The 19,008-nt window shown below is 33.2% G+C and overlaps 5 protein-coding genes across 5 annotated transcripts in view; 3 read left to right on the forward strand and 2 right to left on the reverse strand.

Moving 5' to 3' along the window:
• Positions 1–19,008, reverse strand: part of LOC6642254 (discoidin domain-containing receptor 2) — a 180,986-nt gene that overhangs the window by 29,265 nt on the left and 132,713 nt on the right. The gene's annotated exons all lie outside the window — the stretch shown is intronic.
• Positions 2,858–3,902, forward strand: LOC26529616 (techylectin-5B). Its single transcript, XM_015178463.3, has 3 exons — positions 2,858–3,000; positions 3,070–3,582; positions 3,646–3,902. The coding sequence occupies exons 1-3, from the start codon at positions 2,873–2,875 to the stop codon at positions 3,785–3,787; spliced, it is 783 nt and encodes a 260-aa protein (XP_015033949.1). The 5' UTR covers positions 2,858–2,872; the 3' UTR covers positions 3,788–3,902.
• On the forward strand, positions 6,449–7,531 carry LOC124460334 (microfibril-associated glycoprotein 4-like). The gene is made up of 3 exons (XM_047010894.1): positions 6,449–6,577; positions 6,634–7,188; positions 7,252–7,531. Exons 1-3 carry the CDS (start codon positions 6,450–6,452, stop codon positions 7,391–7,393), a joined length of 825 nt encoding a protein of 274 aa, XP_046866850.1. The 5' UTR covers position 6,449; the 3' UTR covers positions 7,394–7,531.
• On the reverse strand, positions 11,309–12,624 carry LOC111518542 (uncharacterized protein CG1339). The gene is made up of 2 exons (XM_023175653.1): positions 11,548–12,624; positions 11,309–11,491 (listed from the first exon to the last, which is right to left on the reverse strand). The coding sequence occupies exons 1-2, from the start codon at positions 12,622–12,624 to the stop codon at positions 11,309–11,311; spliced, it is 1,260 nt and encodes a 419-aa protein (XP_023031421.1).
• On the forward strand, positions 17,001–17,848 carry LOC26529944. Its single transcript, XM_047010896.1, has one exon. The coding sequence runs from the start codon at positions 17,507–17,509 to the stop codon at positions 17,759–17,761; it is 255 nt and encodes an 84-aa protein (XP_046866852.1). The 5' UTR covers positions 17,001–17,506; the 3' UTR covers positions 17,762–17,848.

Raw genomic sequence — 19,008 nt, forward strand, 5'->3', positions numbered from 1 at the left:
TGATAATACTAGGAGAAATTTCTTGCTGTTCCCTTCACATTTACATCGCGCCAAGAAATTTCGATTAAGTCGTGCAGAATTTCCTTTTGATAATCAAAAAAAAAAAAATAAGCGAGCAACATAATTTTCGTTTTTCTAAACTTTATCTCAATGACTTGAGAGCTCTAGAGGAAAAAGGAAATGTTTTCTTGTTATCGTATATTTTTGTTCTCTTTCTTTCTGCTTTTTGTAGGCTTTTTCTTTTCATTTCTACTTTTCTTTATTTGACACAAAGAAAGTGCAGTCGAGTGTTAATAAACCTTGTACCCCTTTTTTTCCACAAAAATTAATATGAAATTGAATGGGGCTAGGTGGAATGGGGTTTTCGTTTCGTTTTCTTTATATTTGGGCATGTTTCCCTACCTACAGAGTTTTTTTTTTTTTGTTGGCTTCAATTAGCGATAATCAAATAAATGATACGAATGAGTTTTTCACATTTAACTTTCTGACAGCTTGATGCGGGTACGATGTAACCAGCCGATGGGGCTAATTGACACTGGGATTGGCCTCCGGACAGGTTGGCAATCTGGAATGACTTTGACTCTGTCTCGAATTCTGCCTCCAATGGTTCTCTCTCTCCCTCTGTGTGTTTGTGTGTTTTCTTTCTCCTCTTGACTGCTTTATATTTTATTTAATGGTTTTGCTTGTTTTTAAAAACCGCATGCCGAAAACTGCCAATTTGGCAGAAAAAGCATCAACACAAAACAGAGAATTGGAATATATATATATATGTATGTCAGTGTATGTACATATATACATATCTGAGTAAGGGTAAAAAAAACATTTCCTGGCCAAGTTAATTGTAAGCAGAAACTACACAATTTCCTAGTACAGTGGATATGCCCCATTTTAGGAGAAGATTATTTAGAAGATAATCGAACGTTACTTTAAATTGGGTTGGGTTAATGAAAACTTGAGTATTTATCTACGATTTTCATACTTATCTCTCTACTTAGCTCCTTCAATTTTTAACGTTATTCTAACTTTGTCAATAGAATAGTCAAGATAGCAAATTAAATGATAATTTTTTAGTCAATCAAAAAAAAAAAAAATTGTTTATATATCAAAATTGACAAATAAATACATACTATAATTTACAAAATATTCAGCATTTGATTGCAGACATTCAAACATTTATTTTTCTCCATCTGACTAAAGGATTTTGCGTAAATGGAAAACATATTTGTGGAATTTTTGTTTGACATTTTCCCATAAAAATATGATATACCAAAATATGATCTATTTGATTTGATTCGTATATTAGATTGTACGTGTGCACGTGTGCGTGTATATGTACATATATGTATACAGTAGTTTTAACCACTGTTTCAGTCGTTCAGTTGCATTTGCAAAAATGAAAACTAAACACAATTAAAACTAACGAACCTGGCAAAATTTACACAAAATAAATTTCGTTTTAAATGTTATGAGGCTCATAACGTTGATGTGGATGTGGTGGAAAGGGGGGAGGGTAAGAGTTGAATAGATGAATGGTGAGATGATAAAGTGAGGGGGGACGAAGTGTGAGGTTTGAGCTTGCTGCGAGTCCCGGAGTATGGATATGTTGAATACTGTTGCTGCTTCTGCATTTTCCTGTTGGTTCTAGTTGATTTAATTAAATGCATTTGAATGCAAATGCCTGGCAATGCGTACCGCCGGCTCTCAAAAACCATCACCATATGTGGTTTACACACACTCGCACATAGATAGATGTAAATGTGTGTGTGTGTGTGTGTATATATGTAATGTAGTTAGTTGTAACTAAAACAAAAACGGAAATGCCAAGCTTATGCTGCTGACAGCGCCCTCTGGTGTTATTTTATGGCAAAAATGTAAAAGTTCATGTGGAAGTGTATGTGTGTGTGTTTTTATGTGTGTATGTTTTTGCACCCCAACGGTAGTCTATGTCAAGCTTTGTATGCATTTTCGTAATATCAAATCTGTGGGCAGGTTTTTCCACAACAAAAATCAACCCAAACCCAATCCCAAAACACATCCCCATCGTTCTAGCCCTTTGAATCCATTGCACCTACTGACAGACAAAACCTGGAGGCTAGATTTAATCAAAAATTGCATGCCATCATCTGCAGTGGGTAAGGAATTTAAAGTCAATTAAAATTCAGTTTCACATTGCCTCGACAAATTATCACTCTGATTTGTCATAGTTCTAAAAGCCCTCCATGAGCTCGAAAATTATTTATATTAGCTAGAAAAACAATAATTTTAAAAATTTGTTATAAACATTATACAAAAGTACGAAAAAGCTAGTTATACTCCTTGCAGAGAAGACTAAGAGCAATATATACATGGAAACCCTCAGAACACTGATACGAGTATAATATAAATAGATTTTTTGGAAAACATGATATCATAGATAATTACATTTTAAAACTTTAAGATTGAAAATTATTTTTCCTTTGTTAACATTTCAATTACTTCCTTTAATGATAATATAAAGGCCTCCTTCAAGTCGAGTTTTCAATCGTCTTACAGCTCTGTTCCAACTTCAGAAGCATTTGATTAAGCAATTAAAAAAGGTACTTTAAATTGAAATCCATTATCTACCACATGCATTATCTAGTTCGCAGAACTTTGACATAAGTACTTGCCACATTATCAAAAAGCTTCCTGTTAGAAAGTAATTAATTCACCAACCTTAACAAGTATAACAAATCAATGGCTGATAGCATTTAATCAGTTGAAGTGTTTTTCCAAACCGTGATATAATCTTCGGCTCTTGAAATATCAGCAGACTCTTCAAATTGCAGCGCATTAAACTGCATATAAAAAGGGACTTTAATGATTAGAATTGTCAGTTACCTTTTGCATTACAATGAAAGTAGTTTGGATTTATTTGGCAGTATCATGCCTGACAATTATTAAATGCTTAAATGCAGAAATATTACCAACTTCTAAGTTCACAGATGAAGTGATTGGTGACAATAGTTCGACATTGATAAGGTAAGATTACAAATATGCAAATTTTTAGACCTACATATGTAATATTCTAACATAACGGTTCATTAATAGTTCAATTGAAAATATAAAGACCTTGACATCTTGCCCCCAGGAATTTGGTGTGGAAGGCATTTACGAAATTACGGTTCCAGGTCTTAGGCCATTCCCAGTTTTGTGTAATGCTCAAATAGCAGGAGCTGGCTATGCTGTAATAGCCAGTCGATCGAATGCCGAATTGAATTTCTATAGAAATTGGAAAGATTTTAAAAATGGTTTTGGAGACCTGTCGGCTGATTTCTTTCTAGGTCTTGATAAGTTGCATGCCATAACCAAATCACAGGCCCACGAGTTATACATTCATCTAGAAGATTTCAATGGAAACAAGCGATTTGCTAGATATGATGAATTTTACATTGAAAATGAACTGGAATTCTATAAAATGAGTAAATTGGGAGCCTATTCTGGAGATGCGGGTGCTGCTTTTGCCCACAAGAATGCACAGTTTTATACTTTTGATAGAGATAACGAAAAGTCTTGTGTAGCAAAAAGACGTGGTGCTTGGTGGCATAATGCTTGCACCTGGAGGTATTTTTTTCCCAAAATATTTAATAATATATAATAATTGTCTTCCTTTTTTTCTATTTCTAGTAATCTATTCGGTTTGTACTATGGTGGTGATTACAGAAAAGACCTGGGTGATACAGGACTAACATGGGAGCACTGGCGTGGTCGGTACTATTCATATAAAATAATGAAAATGATGGTGCGACCCAAATCCTGCTGCCCCTAGTTAAAGGAATCGCATGAATTTGCTGAAGATTAAGGTTACTTATTAATTACATCTACACCCTTTTTATTTTTCTGTAAATCACAATAAATGTTGTTAAATATGTTTCTTATGTAAACGAGATTAAAAGTTTATTTTGATGGATGTTGCAATTTACAATTTTGTTATTACTTATTTGATATTATGGTATAATTAAAAAACTTGTATACCTGAATATGTATCTTATAGCCTCCCATTACTAGGTGTTCACAGAGAAGGATAATGTGAAAAATCTGCTTACTTGTTTACTATTTATTATTTAGGTTTTCTATGAGTTCCTCATATTATTTTGTCATAGAAAACTACATTTTATTCAATACAGAAAAAATTAATAAGTTTACTTGGACCATGGTGCGTATACTTGATTTTTTGTCTGGTTAACTTTTGAATATTTTGTGAACTGTATACATAAATAAAAACGCTAAACTATCTACTCGATAGACTTTAAATATCTCCTTAACACGGAAAAATAAAATGGATAAAAGCAAAATATCCATAACACAGGAAATATAATACATGGAATATTATATAGTATTTATTCTAACTTTAATCATCATTAATGTCTTCACTAAGCAATGTGTTGCCAATTTCTGAGAAGATAATCTACTAAGGACATGTTTTTGTTAGTTTTATTAATTTAGAATTTCAGATAAGTTCTCTGTAAAACTATCCTTAGTTTTTCTAAAAATACACCCTAAATAAATTGGAGTGCTTTTGAGGCTTAACCTTTGATGAGGAATTTAATTATTGTATATTCTTTCTATTACTATTAGACAAGTTTTATTTCCTTATTTACTTATTGCAATAATATTTTAATTTGCATTTATTTGTTTTAAGATGGGTATGTTCGTACCAAAGAGCTAAAAAACAATCCATTTACAGCAATGAAGTTAAAAATCTCGACCATTATATATTTTTGTACATAGATGTAGTTAAAAATTGTCACAGAATTTTGGCTCAGCGCACATCGTTTCAATTGCATTTGATCTAACTGCAAAATTACAAATTTATCTTATTAAAAATTATGAACATTTAACAAAAGAACTCACCAAAATTTCTCTTTTAGCAGACAAACGTTGGGATATTCGACGTAATTCATGTACATAAAGTTTATCAAATATTCTATTTTCCATTTTAATGATCTTCTGGGCCATTGAGATGACACGAATCATATTTGAGCTGTATCCCCCAATCAAAATTCCACATATCAAAAAATCCAAATCATTGGGAGTTTTGCAAAACTCAATGAAGTAGGCGCAAAAAAATACCATAAAACAGACTTCAATGATTAATCTAGTTATTTGAGTTACCCAACCAACTTTTTCCATATTGTGACGTAGTTGTAATAATTCTTTTAAATACTCCAGACATTGAAGCCAATTAAGTTCTTTTCGCAGTGATGAATTTTCAATAAGGTTGTCCAGATCTTCAATCAAATGGTAATGCCAAATCATAGACACATCGCAACAGTATATAGCAATCATTGAACGACAATAAAGTGGAAATACGAATGACCAGCCTAAACTTGCCCAGTAGACATAAACAAAATACATAGATAGGATAAGTTCACGTAGAAAATGTGCCACTAAACGTATTCGACTTATATGCACTTCGTTGCCAATAAGTTCACGGTGAATTTTTTTTAGTTTAATCAATTGATTCATTAACTGGCAAATTTCATTGGCCCTATAAACCAAACACCAACTCACACTAAGCCCACAGAAGTCACGCAAAAAAGACACAAAAGAGACAGAGCAATGTATTATAACGGTCTGATTGAAATTTCCCGCTTCAAGGTAAAGCATACACACGGTGCAAATATAAAAAAATAAAAACGGGCCGGCAATAATGAAAAGAAAACATTTCTGAGACAATAACCAAAATGTTGATACAAAAAACAATTGCTCTTTAGATCGATATTTAAAAACATTGAGTACGAGAATTTTGGTTAGCAATCGAAGGCAGCTCCACATTTCTTTAGCGGAAGCAATGTTTACTGATCTATAATTTCGAAACAACTAAATGAATGAACTTTGCTATGTTCTAGTGTAATGCTAGTACTAATTTTCATATCAACTAATTAGGTAATAAAACGTACTCCACTTTCGTAATTTATCATGGCACTCATCTCTCTGGAACTAATCAGCTTAATTGTTTGTTCCCTTGGCAATATTATTACTACAAATTTATACTTAAGTTGAGTTTTTAATATGTATAATGTTTTTATACAAAATTAATTTAGAAATCGATATATTACACAGACCGATTTATGAGTATACTTTTTCTTATGCGATGATTTCAATATTGTCATCAAAACCAAATGCAAAATTGCTACTTGTATCATTCAGTTAACTTATCAGCCTTATCATTTGAGTAGTTTGCGAACTTCCACTGAATTTTACAATAGATTGTTATCATTGAGTGTTTGCTTTACTTAAGGCTAGTCGTGGTTGATGATTTACATTTGAACAATAATATGAATTATTACTCATAAATAGACTAGACTAAATAGTCAATTTACTATTATCTTATCACACTTTTCACAATTAAAAAAAAACTTGAGTTCTTCAAATGGTATTTAAGACAGGTTTATAGAGTAAAAATGATTAGTCCGTTTGTGTTAACAATGAAAGTCGTTTTGATATTATTGGCAGTGATATGCCTAGGAAAAATTAAGTGCAGTGAAGAAAAAATACCTCAATCTTTTAATTTTTCAGACAGTGAGATCCAGTATAGTGATTCAAACTTTACAAGGTAAAATATAACTACTGAAAGTAAAATGATCCTTATAAAATATGCATCTTTATTAGTTTGAATGATAACATATTGGCTGTCATTGAAAATGATAGTCTCAATCTTGGCAATATAACAGGACCTTTGACTTCTTGTCCGCGGGCATTTGGTGTAGAGGGAATTTTTGAAATCACTGTTCCTGGCCTCGATCCGTTTCCGGTCCTCTGTAATGCTCAAATCGCAGGAGCAGGTTATATAGTAATCGCAAGTCGTTCAAATGCCGAACTTAATTTTTTTAGAGATTGGGCTACATACAAAGAAGGTTTTGGAGATCTTCTGGGTGATTTCTTTATAGGCCTCGACAAACTGCATGCCATTACCAAATCTCAGAGCTATGAGTTATATGTTCATTTGGAGGACTTTGAAGGAAACACTCGATTCGCTCGATACGATGAATTTTACATTGAAAATGAACATGAGTCGTATAAAATGAGCAAATTAGGAACCTATACGGGCAATGCAGGAGATTCGCTTGATTATCATAGAGGTCAAAAATTTTCTACCTATGACGGAGAAAATAATTGTGCGATTGGGAAAAGTGGTGCCTGGTGGTACAAGAACTGCCAGAACAGGTAATAAAAACAAATAATTTTTAACAAAAGTGGTTTGTAATTATATTAATTTTATAATTTCAGCAATCTCTTTGGACAGTATTATGGAGGCGAATTTGACAGTAAATTGGGTTACTCAGGAATGAATTGGGACCATTGGCGTGGTGGATATTATTCTTATAAAAGTATAAAAATGATGGTGCGACCCAGATGCACCTGTTCCTAGTTTAGTCCATCAGATGCTTGGATGATGATCACTTCACTTCTCATTAAAATTGTTGTAAAATACTTTTAATGAGCTTAAGTTTCATGATAAATTTGTAAATCATATTTTGCAACTAAACTTATTTTTGTTAAAATCGTATTTGCTTTGTTTAGCTATTAAAAAAAATTAGTTTCAAAAATTCACTTATATTTATACAGTTAAAGAGAATTCGATGGGGAAAGTATGTAATTGAATGTATTTGGATGTTTATGTGAATTTATTCATTAGATGTTTGATCTTTTAAATGTTCATCCCATAATCAAGCTTTAAATATCATTCTAAAATTATCTTTTTTGACCTGCAGCTGGCATAGAGCAAAATATTTTATACATTAATACAATTTCTAGGCAAAATTTGATTTAACTTTCTTGCAGCAGGCCAAAAGGCAGCATTTAAGACTGAACGTCTGGGATAGCTAATTGAATACATAATTTACAATTAAGTATGTAAGCTACTTTAATATTTATGTCTATGCAATGCACAAACACAGATACACACACATATACACAGACACTAACTATAGCTGCCACAGCCACCCAAAAGGATGAGACGACGAGTCGTCTCATTTGCCCATTATCGACCATCACTTGTGCCAACTGCAATAAATGTCAATTATTCATGAATTTTCAATAACTTTTCAGAGCCAAGGCAAAATAGAAAATTTTCGCTTTTCTTTCTTCTACTTATACTTTTACTTATTTCATCTCTTGCTTCTTGTTCGCTTGTCTGAGCTAGGGGGAAAAACTTTTTAATAATATGTAAATATGCTAAGGAGAGATAGAGACAGACTGATTGAGAGAGAGAGAGAGTGGGAGACGGTGTTGGCGTTAACTAAGAAGCACATAAAATATAATGCCAAACTACATGAAAAGGCAACTGAAATGACTAGACCAAACTCACTACTGGACCAGGACGACAAAAACTCAAGTAAAGCGTACTTTTAGTCTACACTTTTCTTTGCGCTCTCTCTCTCTCTCTCTGCTTCTCGCTGTCTACTTTGCTTCACTTTCTGGCATAGTTATAATGGTGAATAATTAACAGTTATTAATAACGACAAAAGCAGCTGCCGTCGCATTCCTACCTCTCTCTCTTTCTCAATTTCTCCCATCTCTTTGTATTGGTCTAAGAATGCTGCTTACAAAATGTATAGCATACTTTTCTGCACAACATTTTGTGAACGCTTTTTGATTTAAAATTCACCGCCAATAATAATAAAAATAAATCACCCTCAAAGACGTTTCAGTTCACTTTGTATTTGGCGCGTGTGCTTAAAACAAGAACAACAACACACAAAAACAAAAACAAAACGAAACTTTTCTGTGACTCTTGCTTAATAATTTGCCATAATTTATGAGCGTCTCCATCGTCTTTGTCGACATCGTCGTCGGCATCTTTATTATTGGATTTCTGGCCACGCCCACAGACAATTTAAACTTTATGCCCAAAACGTTTTTGAATGCTTAATTAGTTCTTGAGCAAGTGCGGAATTGAGTTTGACGTTTTCACGTTTCTAGGGATTTAGGAGGGCCAAAAAAAAATATATTTAATTTTCCTACTTTTCGGGCCCCTTCGAAAGGAAACATATTTCATTTAATTGGCAAAGCATTACGTAATTTGCAATATGTTTCAATAATTGTATGAAAAGGGGTTTCAAAACACACATGAAGCTCAGTTTAGACTGATTGGAAGCATTTTTTCTGTCAATTTTCTAATGACACTGCTATATTATAATTTTCTTAATCCTTTACCTATTTTTTTAAACAAAATTAAGATTAAAAACTTGCTGTGTCTTGCCAATGTAAGGTGCTTAAACTGAGTATATAATTTTTTTTTCTATGTTTTAAAAAACTAAAAAAAAAATGCGAACTTTATTTTCTATTTTCTTCTTTTTTTTTGTTGACACAATGAAACAGTTAAATTTTAATATTTTTATGCACAGTTTTAATTCTTGGCATTATTTTTACACATTTCTTTAGATTGCCTGGAATGAATGTTTTTGTTTTAACTTTTTTTTGACGAATTTGTTGAAAAAAATGTAATTGTAATTGTATTGATCCTTGGAACTTAAATTTTCTCTCCCTTGGTCAAGTGTCAGTTCGTTCATAAATATCAATTTTTAGTTACTTAAACTAGCCTTCGAGGATCTTAAACATCATCTGATAGAAAATGTTTAAAAGCATTGTTACTTTTTTTCTTTAAACGGTATCATTCTAATTTCAACTCTGTTTAAATCTCGTATACTTTCCACACAATTTATCAAGAACTTATCAAAAATGCCAAAACCAAAACCAAAAACTCAAACCAAATTCGAGACACATCAGTAGAAACCAGCAACAACAGTTCAACAAACAATCAACATTCAACAGTCACGTACCATTTTGACGGTTTACTTTTTGCACCCACTTTTCACAGAGTGGAGAAACGAGACAGAGAGAGAGAGAGAGAGAAGGAAAAAAAATGTGAAATATTCAATTTTTGATACATTTTGCCGGTACATTTAAATTTATTTTCACAACCCACCACGAAAAAAAAAGAAACGTGTCTCCCCAATACAACACTCTACAAAGCAGACGATAAAATAATAATCGATTCAACTTTGGTTAGAGTTCCTTTCTGATGGGGTCTTTCATCCCCACAACTCATCATCATTCTCCCACTTTTGTCAAAAAAAAAAATGGAGCAGAGTTCTTCCTGCTGAGAATCGATTTATTTTTTTAGGTTTTCTTTTCTTTCTTTTTTGGTTTGGAGCTCTCCGAAATTTATGCGAATTTGAATTTGATATGGTTAAACTGTTTGCCTAGGCAACGCCAGCCATGCAAATGGTCTGATAAGCCTCGTGTACTCAATGCATGGCCAAGAAGCTGAGCTAACAGGGACCATTCAAATGCCTCCTCTATGAAGTATGCTAGGAAATTGTGGGGGTGGGAGGGGCATGTCATTGTGCCTAGCTTTTGTCGCCTTTTAGTGTAAAATTAATTTGCTATAATTCATCAATGAGCCGCCCCGCAAAGTTGAAAAAGGATTATTTTGCATAAAAAATTGTGGCACTTGTCGATTTTTGCATAGTCTGCTCTTCATCTTCCTCCTCTTCCCCTTTGAAAGTGTCTGCTTCTGTGTATATGTGTGTGTGTGTGTTTCTATGTAACTGACGCCCTTTGTGTAATTTATGGCTGCACATTTATTTTATTGAGTTTAATGTGGGCACAGTTGTTGCTGGTTTTCTAACATCCATGATGAAAAAAAGGTGCACAATCTTGTGGATGATGCGGCCATGGGCGGAATAAAGGTTAGAGGTTCACTTGGTAAACCTGCTGAAATCGCAAAATATATTACATTTGGTGGGGGTCAGACGGAAGGTAAAAAATAGCTTCTAAAAAGAAAATGTTCCAAGTATTATATGAAGTAAATATTTCCAGCTTTTGTTATATGCTTGAAAAATTTATTTTGTTTCATAATATGTAACTATTCCATTCAGTTAGTTTCTATTTAACATTATGCTACGCCTTAGGCTTAGCATAATTAAATTATTAACTTGATATTCAAGGTTCGGCTAATAAAATATTAAACTTTAGCTTTACTTTAATAAAAATATTCATAACCTTTTATGTGAGCTTTTGTGTTTTGGTCACAATTCTTTTTCAAAATTTGTAGAAACAATATCTTATAGAAAAGTGCATGACATAATTGTATTTCCCTTAATAAAACATCTGAGAATTATTTGTGGTTTTTTGATTTTTTTCAATCTTTTGAATTCGTTTGTGCAGGGTAATTGATTATTCCTAAATTATTTATTTGTCAAGAAAATATCTTACAATTAGCATAAGACATGAAATTGATGAAAATTTGTTTGGTAGTGCTTTTAAGTGCAATTCAATTTTACTTATGCGATTGACACTCATCAATTTTGCCACCATTCGATATGGTATACTGTATAAAGGATAATGCTGTCGTTATGACTGTCAAAATATAATCAAAAGCAAACTCTCGGTCACATTTGGTGCTCAATATAATCAAATTCTGCATTGGATCCAATTTCTGATGTATAATCAATGATGAATGCTACAAACAAAGATCAGAATAAGATACTTTTAAGCTAATTATCTTGGTTAACTTACCTCATTATTAATAACATTGAGACCCCTCAAATGCTTTCCTTTTGTCATATACATTTCATTTATAATCACTATTTGTTGCTGAAGTGTCAATTCAGAGTTACGGAATCGATCCGTACATACGGCCATTATAAGGACATTGAGAATGGGTACAAATACTGGACCAAGGCAGCCATCGGATATTATGTAGAATTTATTTTCCAACGGATCGATACCAAACACCGAACATTCGATTAGCATTTGCATATTGAGAATGCAAGTAAAAATTGTTAGATAAATGCAATTTGTTAGCCACGATAATTTTTTGTTAAAAGTTTTATGTAGCTTCGAGATGCGAAGATGCAATTTAAAGAGACAAGTTAAACGGTGATGATAAGACTCTTTTATGCCATCACAATTCTGATGATGATCAATAAAACGTTCTAGAGACCTTGTACTATTAAAGCACCAATTGAGCACTAACAATTGATATACAAAATAACCCAATATGCAATATTCCATCAGAACCCAATAAAAGAAATTTATCCACCAAAAATATGGTTTGTGCCACAGGGAATCCATCATTATATAGAATATCATTAATTTTAAAAGATATAAACTCAAAAGGCTCAAGTCACAACGATAGATCAAACCGAATTTCCGTTCCATGGTGCTATTCACATAAAAAATTTCATGCAGCAGTTCTTTAATAACCAATCGATCAGTTTTTGAATGCAAGAACACTACCAGACGACGAACTGACTGAAGCACAATAGCCTGAATTATCCAGGATATATGAAAATTCTGAGCCTCATGGTTTTCCACTCGGAATGTATAGAGCCAAAGAAAGGCACCAAAAGTGAAATAAAACATGCATTGTTGTAGTATTGGAAAGCATTTCAACATTAGCATTAGTTTAAAGAATATTCGATGATATTGAAACTCTTCCATTGAATGTGTCTTACGATTATAGCGCAACTTAACAAAATAAAAAACTCGCGATATGCCATAGAGTAGCCAGGCGGTATATACAAAAAAGCCACGATTCAATAAATGAATATAGGTTGAGCGTAGTTGACGTGTCTTCTCTCGGTTGAACATTATGGAAATGAAGTGTTAACGGAAATGCATATTCCCATCTATTGAGTTTTTCATCAGACAAATGTTACTAGGAAGTCATTGTGTAAATGACTTCAATAATGGTGATTAATACAATACGTTTAGGGCCTCAAATGAAAGGTTTATCATTTCTTTATGATGACAAATTATTAAGCTTTTACTCAGTCTTTAAACTGGATCGAAATGATTATTAAACTAAAGAGATGTGACTAAATTGACAGTTTAACAATTTTTCATTAATTTCTCTTTTCAATTTCAAATAGTTATTTGTCATTTTATTCTTCACAATTACACAAATTAAAACACAAAATAAAAACAATTAAATTCGCTAAAAAGTTCTTAAAAATAAATATTTCCAAGATTAGGTTTTTCTACGGAAATAGTTTTTATTTAATATTTTGTAATTCTCAATCAGTTCTAACAGATCTAGGTCTGTTAAAAGACCACTGCTTTTCTGAAGACCCAAATAGAGCTTACCTTTCAGGGTCTAAATAAACAGTCCAAATCCTTTAAAATTCCTAGACCTTAGACCTCTTTAAGACATGTTAATTCTATAAATGAGATTCAATTTGTTTTCGCTAAAAAGTACAGTTTGGTACCAAATTCTCTTGGCTTGCTATTCATGTCTCTGCTACCCGCAGATATTAGCCTAGTTTCAACAATTTGGCAATATTCTCGCGACGTTGTCATTGTCTTACTTTATACATTTTGTCTTCGCCAGTCATCCAATGCTCTCTTCCCTCCATAGACCAAAAGCATTGTGTTGGCCGCAAACCACTTGAAAAATGCTGCTTACAACATTTCAGAAACAGACACAGGAACCCCATTACTCCAGTTCTGGTTTGGTTTTTTTTAGAGAGAGAGAGTTATAATTGCAAAAAAATATATTTCAATGCAACTGAAGAAGACGACAGCAAACGAATTGAAAGAGAATCTGTTACTGAATGAATGGGTGGCAAAGACAAAGGAAAGGCAAAGCAGGGCAGAGCAGGACGGGGCAGGGAATGGTGGGTAAAGGGGGTGGTTTGAATGGGTGTATTTAATCACCAATCTCAAAAAACCCAACCCTCACATAATTCATTTAGTGGGCGGGGCCTTTTGGTTTTGAATGCAAAGCTTAAGCTTCATTTCGTTACGCGGGTGCAATGGGAGAGAGGATTGCGGGTTGTGGGCTGTGGGCTGAAGGCTCAGCGCACAGGTCTAGGATGAGGGCTGCACGGGTGGGCTAAAAGGCGCTTAGGGTGTCATAACTGCAATCTCGTGACAGTCGTTGAGACATAAAACAGCTGTCACTGGGAGTTGCCGTGGCAAATTTTCCAAATGCAATCCGGAAAGAAAAACTTTTGCCGTTGCAATTTGACATAGGCTAGCGAATGGGGGATTTTGAAGTGGTCGTCCGTTGTGGAGTAGAAGGCGCCTTTCTATGTATGTAGCTTAATTGATACATAAATAACATGAAAGAAATCATTAAGAAATTAAATATTCGAACAGAAAAGTACCTCTTTTACCCTCTTTTTAAAAAGAAATTAGTATGACACTCGTAAAATTAATTATTTGCTAAAAAGTTTCTAACTTGAACTCCTACAATTGTTGCAATTTATTTATACAAATTGTGCAAAATTCTAAGAATAAAGAACTTTATTATGACTATACTTAGAAAGTCTCTAGTCTAGTATATGAGTTATTTAACTTTTCTTTTTAATTATCTTCTAACTCTATACAGGTTAAGCTGACATTTTTTGTAATGTTAAGAATTTTCAAGGAAATCGAGCATTTTTAGGGAGATTAGTTCTAATATATTGAAATTCGAACAGTTTTAGAGGTAAAATCTCGAGTTTTAAGGGTTAATATCCCTCACTCACACCCTCACACCCTCCGAGGAACAGATACTATTGGTACTTGAATATATAAAATGAATAATTTTTTGGACTTTTCAACAATTTAATAAAATGATTATACTTAATTGACAAACTAATCTTAATAGTTTTAAGACAATTTTTTCCAGAATTTATAATTCTAGATTTTTTTTTTTAAAGAAATAAGATAGATAAATGAAATGATTCAATGCTTCACTTAATTAATAATAATAATTAAGAGAAATAACATTTAACTTTTTCCGAAACTTGGTATTTGAATAAATTTTTACCTCTAATTACTATATTAAGAAGTTGAGGTTAGAGATTGGCTTTAGTTAATTGTTATTGTTAAATTTCGATGAGATCTAGATATTGTCTTAGATACTTAATAATTTCCCAAATATTTTAAGTTAAGTTGTAAGAGACAAATCCGGGGTAGACTTTGTTCTAATTTGGTATAGAAGTACTTCAGTCGGTGTAGCGGGATAAAACTCTCTTAAATCCTTCAAAACCTCAAATGGGTGTGGGTGGGGGTTGGTAGGTGGGTGGTAGATTCATTAAGGTTTTCTATTTCATTGAAACATGAGCATTTCATACAAGAATTTTTCTTCCATCCGATATGAATGAATATGTTGTGTATGTACTCCGGGTGTGTGTGTGTGTGTGTGCGAGAGAGAGTTACAGCCATAGAAAAATATTTACAATTTTCCGTGACGTGTATAACGACGACTGAGAGATGAAGGCTTAGAATGAAAACATGTCCATATACTATATACTGTACTGTAGGCTGAGGGATGTTGTTCGCTGTAGTGATTCGTTGTCTAGGCAACGGCTCAGCGCGCATTTTTATATGCACCATCAACGACAACGTAGACAGAGTTGCATTTTCCGGCTCTCGAATTTCCACTGGGGAAAAGTATTTTACACCAGCTCTGTCTGACGGTTTTGGACCCGGCTTGTTGCTTTTCAACTTGGTGCATTGAACTCTATCTATCTCGCTTTGAGTTTTTGGTGTGCAGTTCACTTGGTTAGAGTGTTCTATGTACGGGATTTATTTATTTTATTTTTTTCGGGTGAGTTTACGAGCCAACTGTGTGTGTAATTTGAGGCATTTGCTTTTTACTGAAATAAAATATTTTATTTTGTTAAAATGGAAAAATTTGGTGCGTTTCTTTAATGGAAAGGGTCTAGCAGTAAACCAACATAAAGAGCTTAAATGACAAGAACTTTAAGAAAATATTTTGTTGTCAGCTAATTTTTTTTCAAAAACCATTTGAATTTATTTGTATTACTTCAATATTAATTAACATTATATATAATCCTTTATAAATATACAAATACTTTTCAAAAACATTAAAGTTTTGGGGGAAAATGATAGATGAGTAGTAAGAATTTGTATACTTTTTTAGCAATAAAACTTCTTGTAATAGTATTTATTGTATTTAACTGATTCACCTCTTTTTATTATATTTGAAAATAGTTCAAACGTTTATTTAAGGAAAAATTGAATACATTTTTTAATACAAAGTATTATTTCAGAAAAATTTCATCTTCCAATGAAATGTTTTATATGATTTGTGTTACTTTAATTTCTGCTTCTTTTCAGTTCTCCAACATTTTAACTCCTTTAAACAGCATATGAGACTTATTTTCCATTGTTTATCCATAATAAACAATTTTATAAAGTTTTGAATTCACTTTGTTACATGTACATATTTAGACTTGGTCTAATATATACATATTCTCAATATTTTGTTTGACCTTTTGCCTGTAAAACAAAAAAAATGTTAAAAATTTAACTATCTTTAGAAGCCAGAAAAAGACAAAATTCTGTACACTAACGAAAGCTAACTAAGCAGCCTGGCTAATTTTAAATCAAGTCATGACCTTCGACCCACACACACACACACACACACACATGCTCGCACACTTGCCGCCCACACGTCAATAACAAGGAAACCTAAAAAAAAAGACAGCCAATATTTTATATAAAATTTGTGCAAAAAATAGCTTCAAGCTATTTGCGAAAAATCAACACAGAATCAAACAACAAAAAAAAAAAGGAAAAACCATCGAAGAATTTTATGAAATAAAATACAAAAAAAGAAACGATATGGTTTATTAAATATTTTTAGCCTTGGGCCACAGCTTCGAAGCAAACACATGCCATGCCAGAGAGATGGAGACACGGAGAAGCCGAGTGTGTGGCAAGTGGAGGCAGTGATGAGGTTCGGGGGCAAATTGGGAGGTGGCCTCTCATCAGAAGGTAGCTTGCATTTTCTCATTGATGTGGCTTTGGCTTGATGGAGAGTAATTGAATTTAAAGCAAGGCAACACAAAAAATGTGCTAATGACTTGGGTTGGTCGGTTGGTTGGTAAATATTCTAGGGAGAAAACGGGAGATTGTATCAAAACTGCTGCACCACTTGAGACAGTCTGAAGGGGAAGCAAAGACATTTTTTTCCTGTTAAGGACAGGGCTTATGCCTTACAATATCTCAGTTTCAGACACACAGATCAATGACAAGGCCACTTTATCGATTTGAATTATTATTCTTTTCTATTATCTTTGTAATTGTTGCTAATTTAAATCGGTATACCCATCATCTAGATCCATATCCGAATCGTCATAGTCACACATATATTGCTGACTCATTGATGACGATTGACGAGATTCCAAACGCAAGGCCACTTGATAGACAATCAATGTGATCAGACTCCTCAGCGAGCCGCAAAGTGCTCCAAAGGCTATGCAAGTGGCCACTTTAACAAGTAAACCATAGTCCGTGTTTAAATGATAATGGAAAATTAGAATTTGTTTGGCAAAATAATCCGAAAAGTCCATACTGATTGACATTCGAAAAGAAATTTAAACTGATTGTTAAATCAGAGAAGGAAATTTGATTTTTAATTCTTTTCGCCTCACAAGTTACAGATCACAGGAGCCCTTGATATATTTACCACTTTCAAAAACATTGATACATATACAATTTCAATACTATAACAAAAATGTTTCCCAATCCCATTGAAGTTGTCTGCATTCATATCGTACAGCCCATAATCGATTTATTGGCTTACTTACTCAATGAAGTGCATTTTCTGGCATTTATGGCTGGTTGTGCAGTTTTGGGCATTACTTTGGGACTGATATTCGGCATTATCTCTGTGGTATGGTATAAATGTTCTCGAGAGACGACAGTGACCAAAAAACAGGAATTCGAAGGAAATGTCAATAGACCCATAAACTCAATAAAGAATGATTAAATAAAGCAAATACTTAGAACAAAAAAATAGTTCAAGAATTAATGAAAAATTGTTAGTTTACAATTTCAGAAAAGTTTGGGCAAGTTATTTAACTGTCTATTAGATGATTTGAAATTGAATTAATACCATCCATAATTAAATTCCAACAGAAATGGGCACTTTAAACGACTTTGTTTCTCTTTTATTTCAATGAAATTGATTAACTTGTTGCCCACTAAGATCCCTCCGATTTTTCGGAAATCCGGCCAAATACAATTTGGTGTCTCTTTATAACTCGTTAAGTTTGGCTTGTGCCAAGAATCAGAATGCATTCTAATACTTACGAATGTCTACAAAAATCATTAGCAAAGTAAATGCTGCATATTTTTGTTTCCTCTTATTTCAAAGTAAAATAAAATGAAGATATTTCAAGAGGTTTTAAGTGGAGAGCAATGAACTGCTCTTGTTACTTTGGTCCTTGAAACTCCAAGTTCCATTTCCCCCGAGTTCCATTCATTAGCATTGATATTTGAAATCAATATCTAAGTGCATCGTTGAACGACAGAAACCGATTCCCCCTTTTTTTGATTTTTTTTCGCTGTGCTCACTTGTCAAATATATGCACTTGAATAACATAACGGCGACAGGTACGCGAAAAAGGTAAATGAAATAATATTTGTCATGCTCAAATACAGTAGTAAGTGAGATAGAATGGAAAAGGTGGCATAAGAGGAAGAAAGGAGAAAGGAGAGAAATGTAAAATTGTTAACGGAGAAAAAATTGTGATCAAAGTGTAAGCAAAAATGTTGGAAATGTAGTTATTGAGAGTTGCCTACTTTCAGGCGTCTTTAAAAGTACATTTTAATTTCCCCCAGGAAACGCTTGGCTAAATATGCAATCAGACAACCATCGTAACGTAAACTAAATTTGCCAAAAGGACAAAAAAAAAAAAAAAAACACAGCACAAAACTGCTGCAAAGGATGTCATTTTGCCAAAACGCAAAAATATTTGCCAAGCAGGTTTGGGGTCAAAGGACATGCCCCCAACGGCATAAAGACAATTTAAGGGCGCTTGGAGTTCATAAACAGGACGACAACGAAACGCCCGATGAAATGAAAAAGGATGAATAAAAGCAGATAGAGGGGTCTTGGCTCAGGGTGACAGAGCCAAGTGAAATAAAATTTATTTTTGTAACAAAATTGCGTGACACGAATGGCATGGCATATAGCCAGCCAATGGTCTAACGATTCACGAGTATATTAAAATT

Source organism: Drosophila willistoni (genome assembly GCF_018902025.1).
Source record: "Drosophila willistoni isolate 14030-0811.24 chromosome 2R unlocalized genomic scaffold, UCI_dwil_1.1 Seg167, whole genome shotgun sequence".
Lineage (NCBI taxonomy): Eukaryota > Metazoa > Arthropoda > Insecta > Diptera > Drosophilidae > Drosophila > Drosophila willistoni.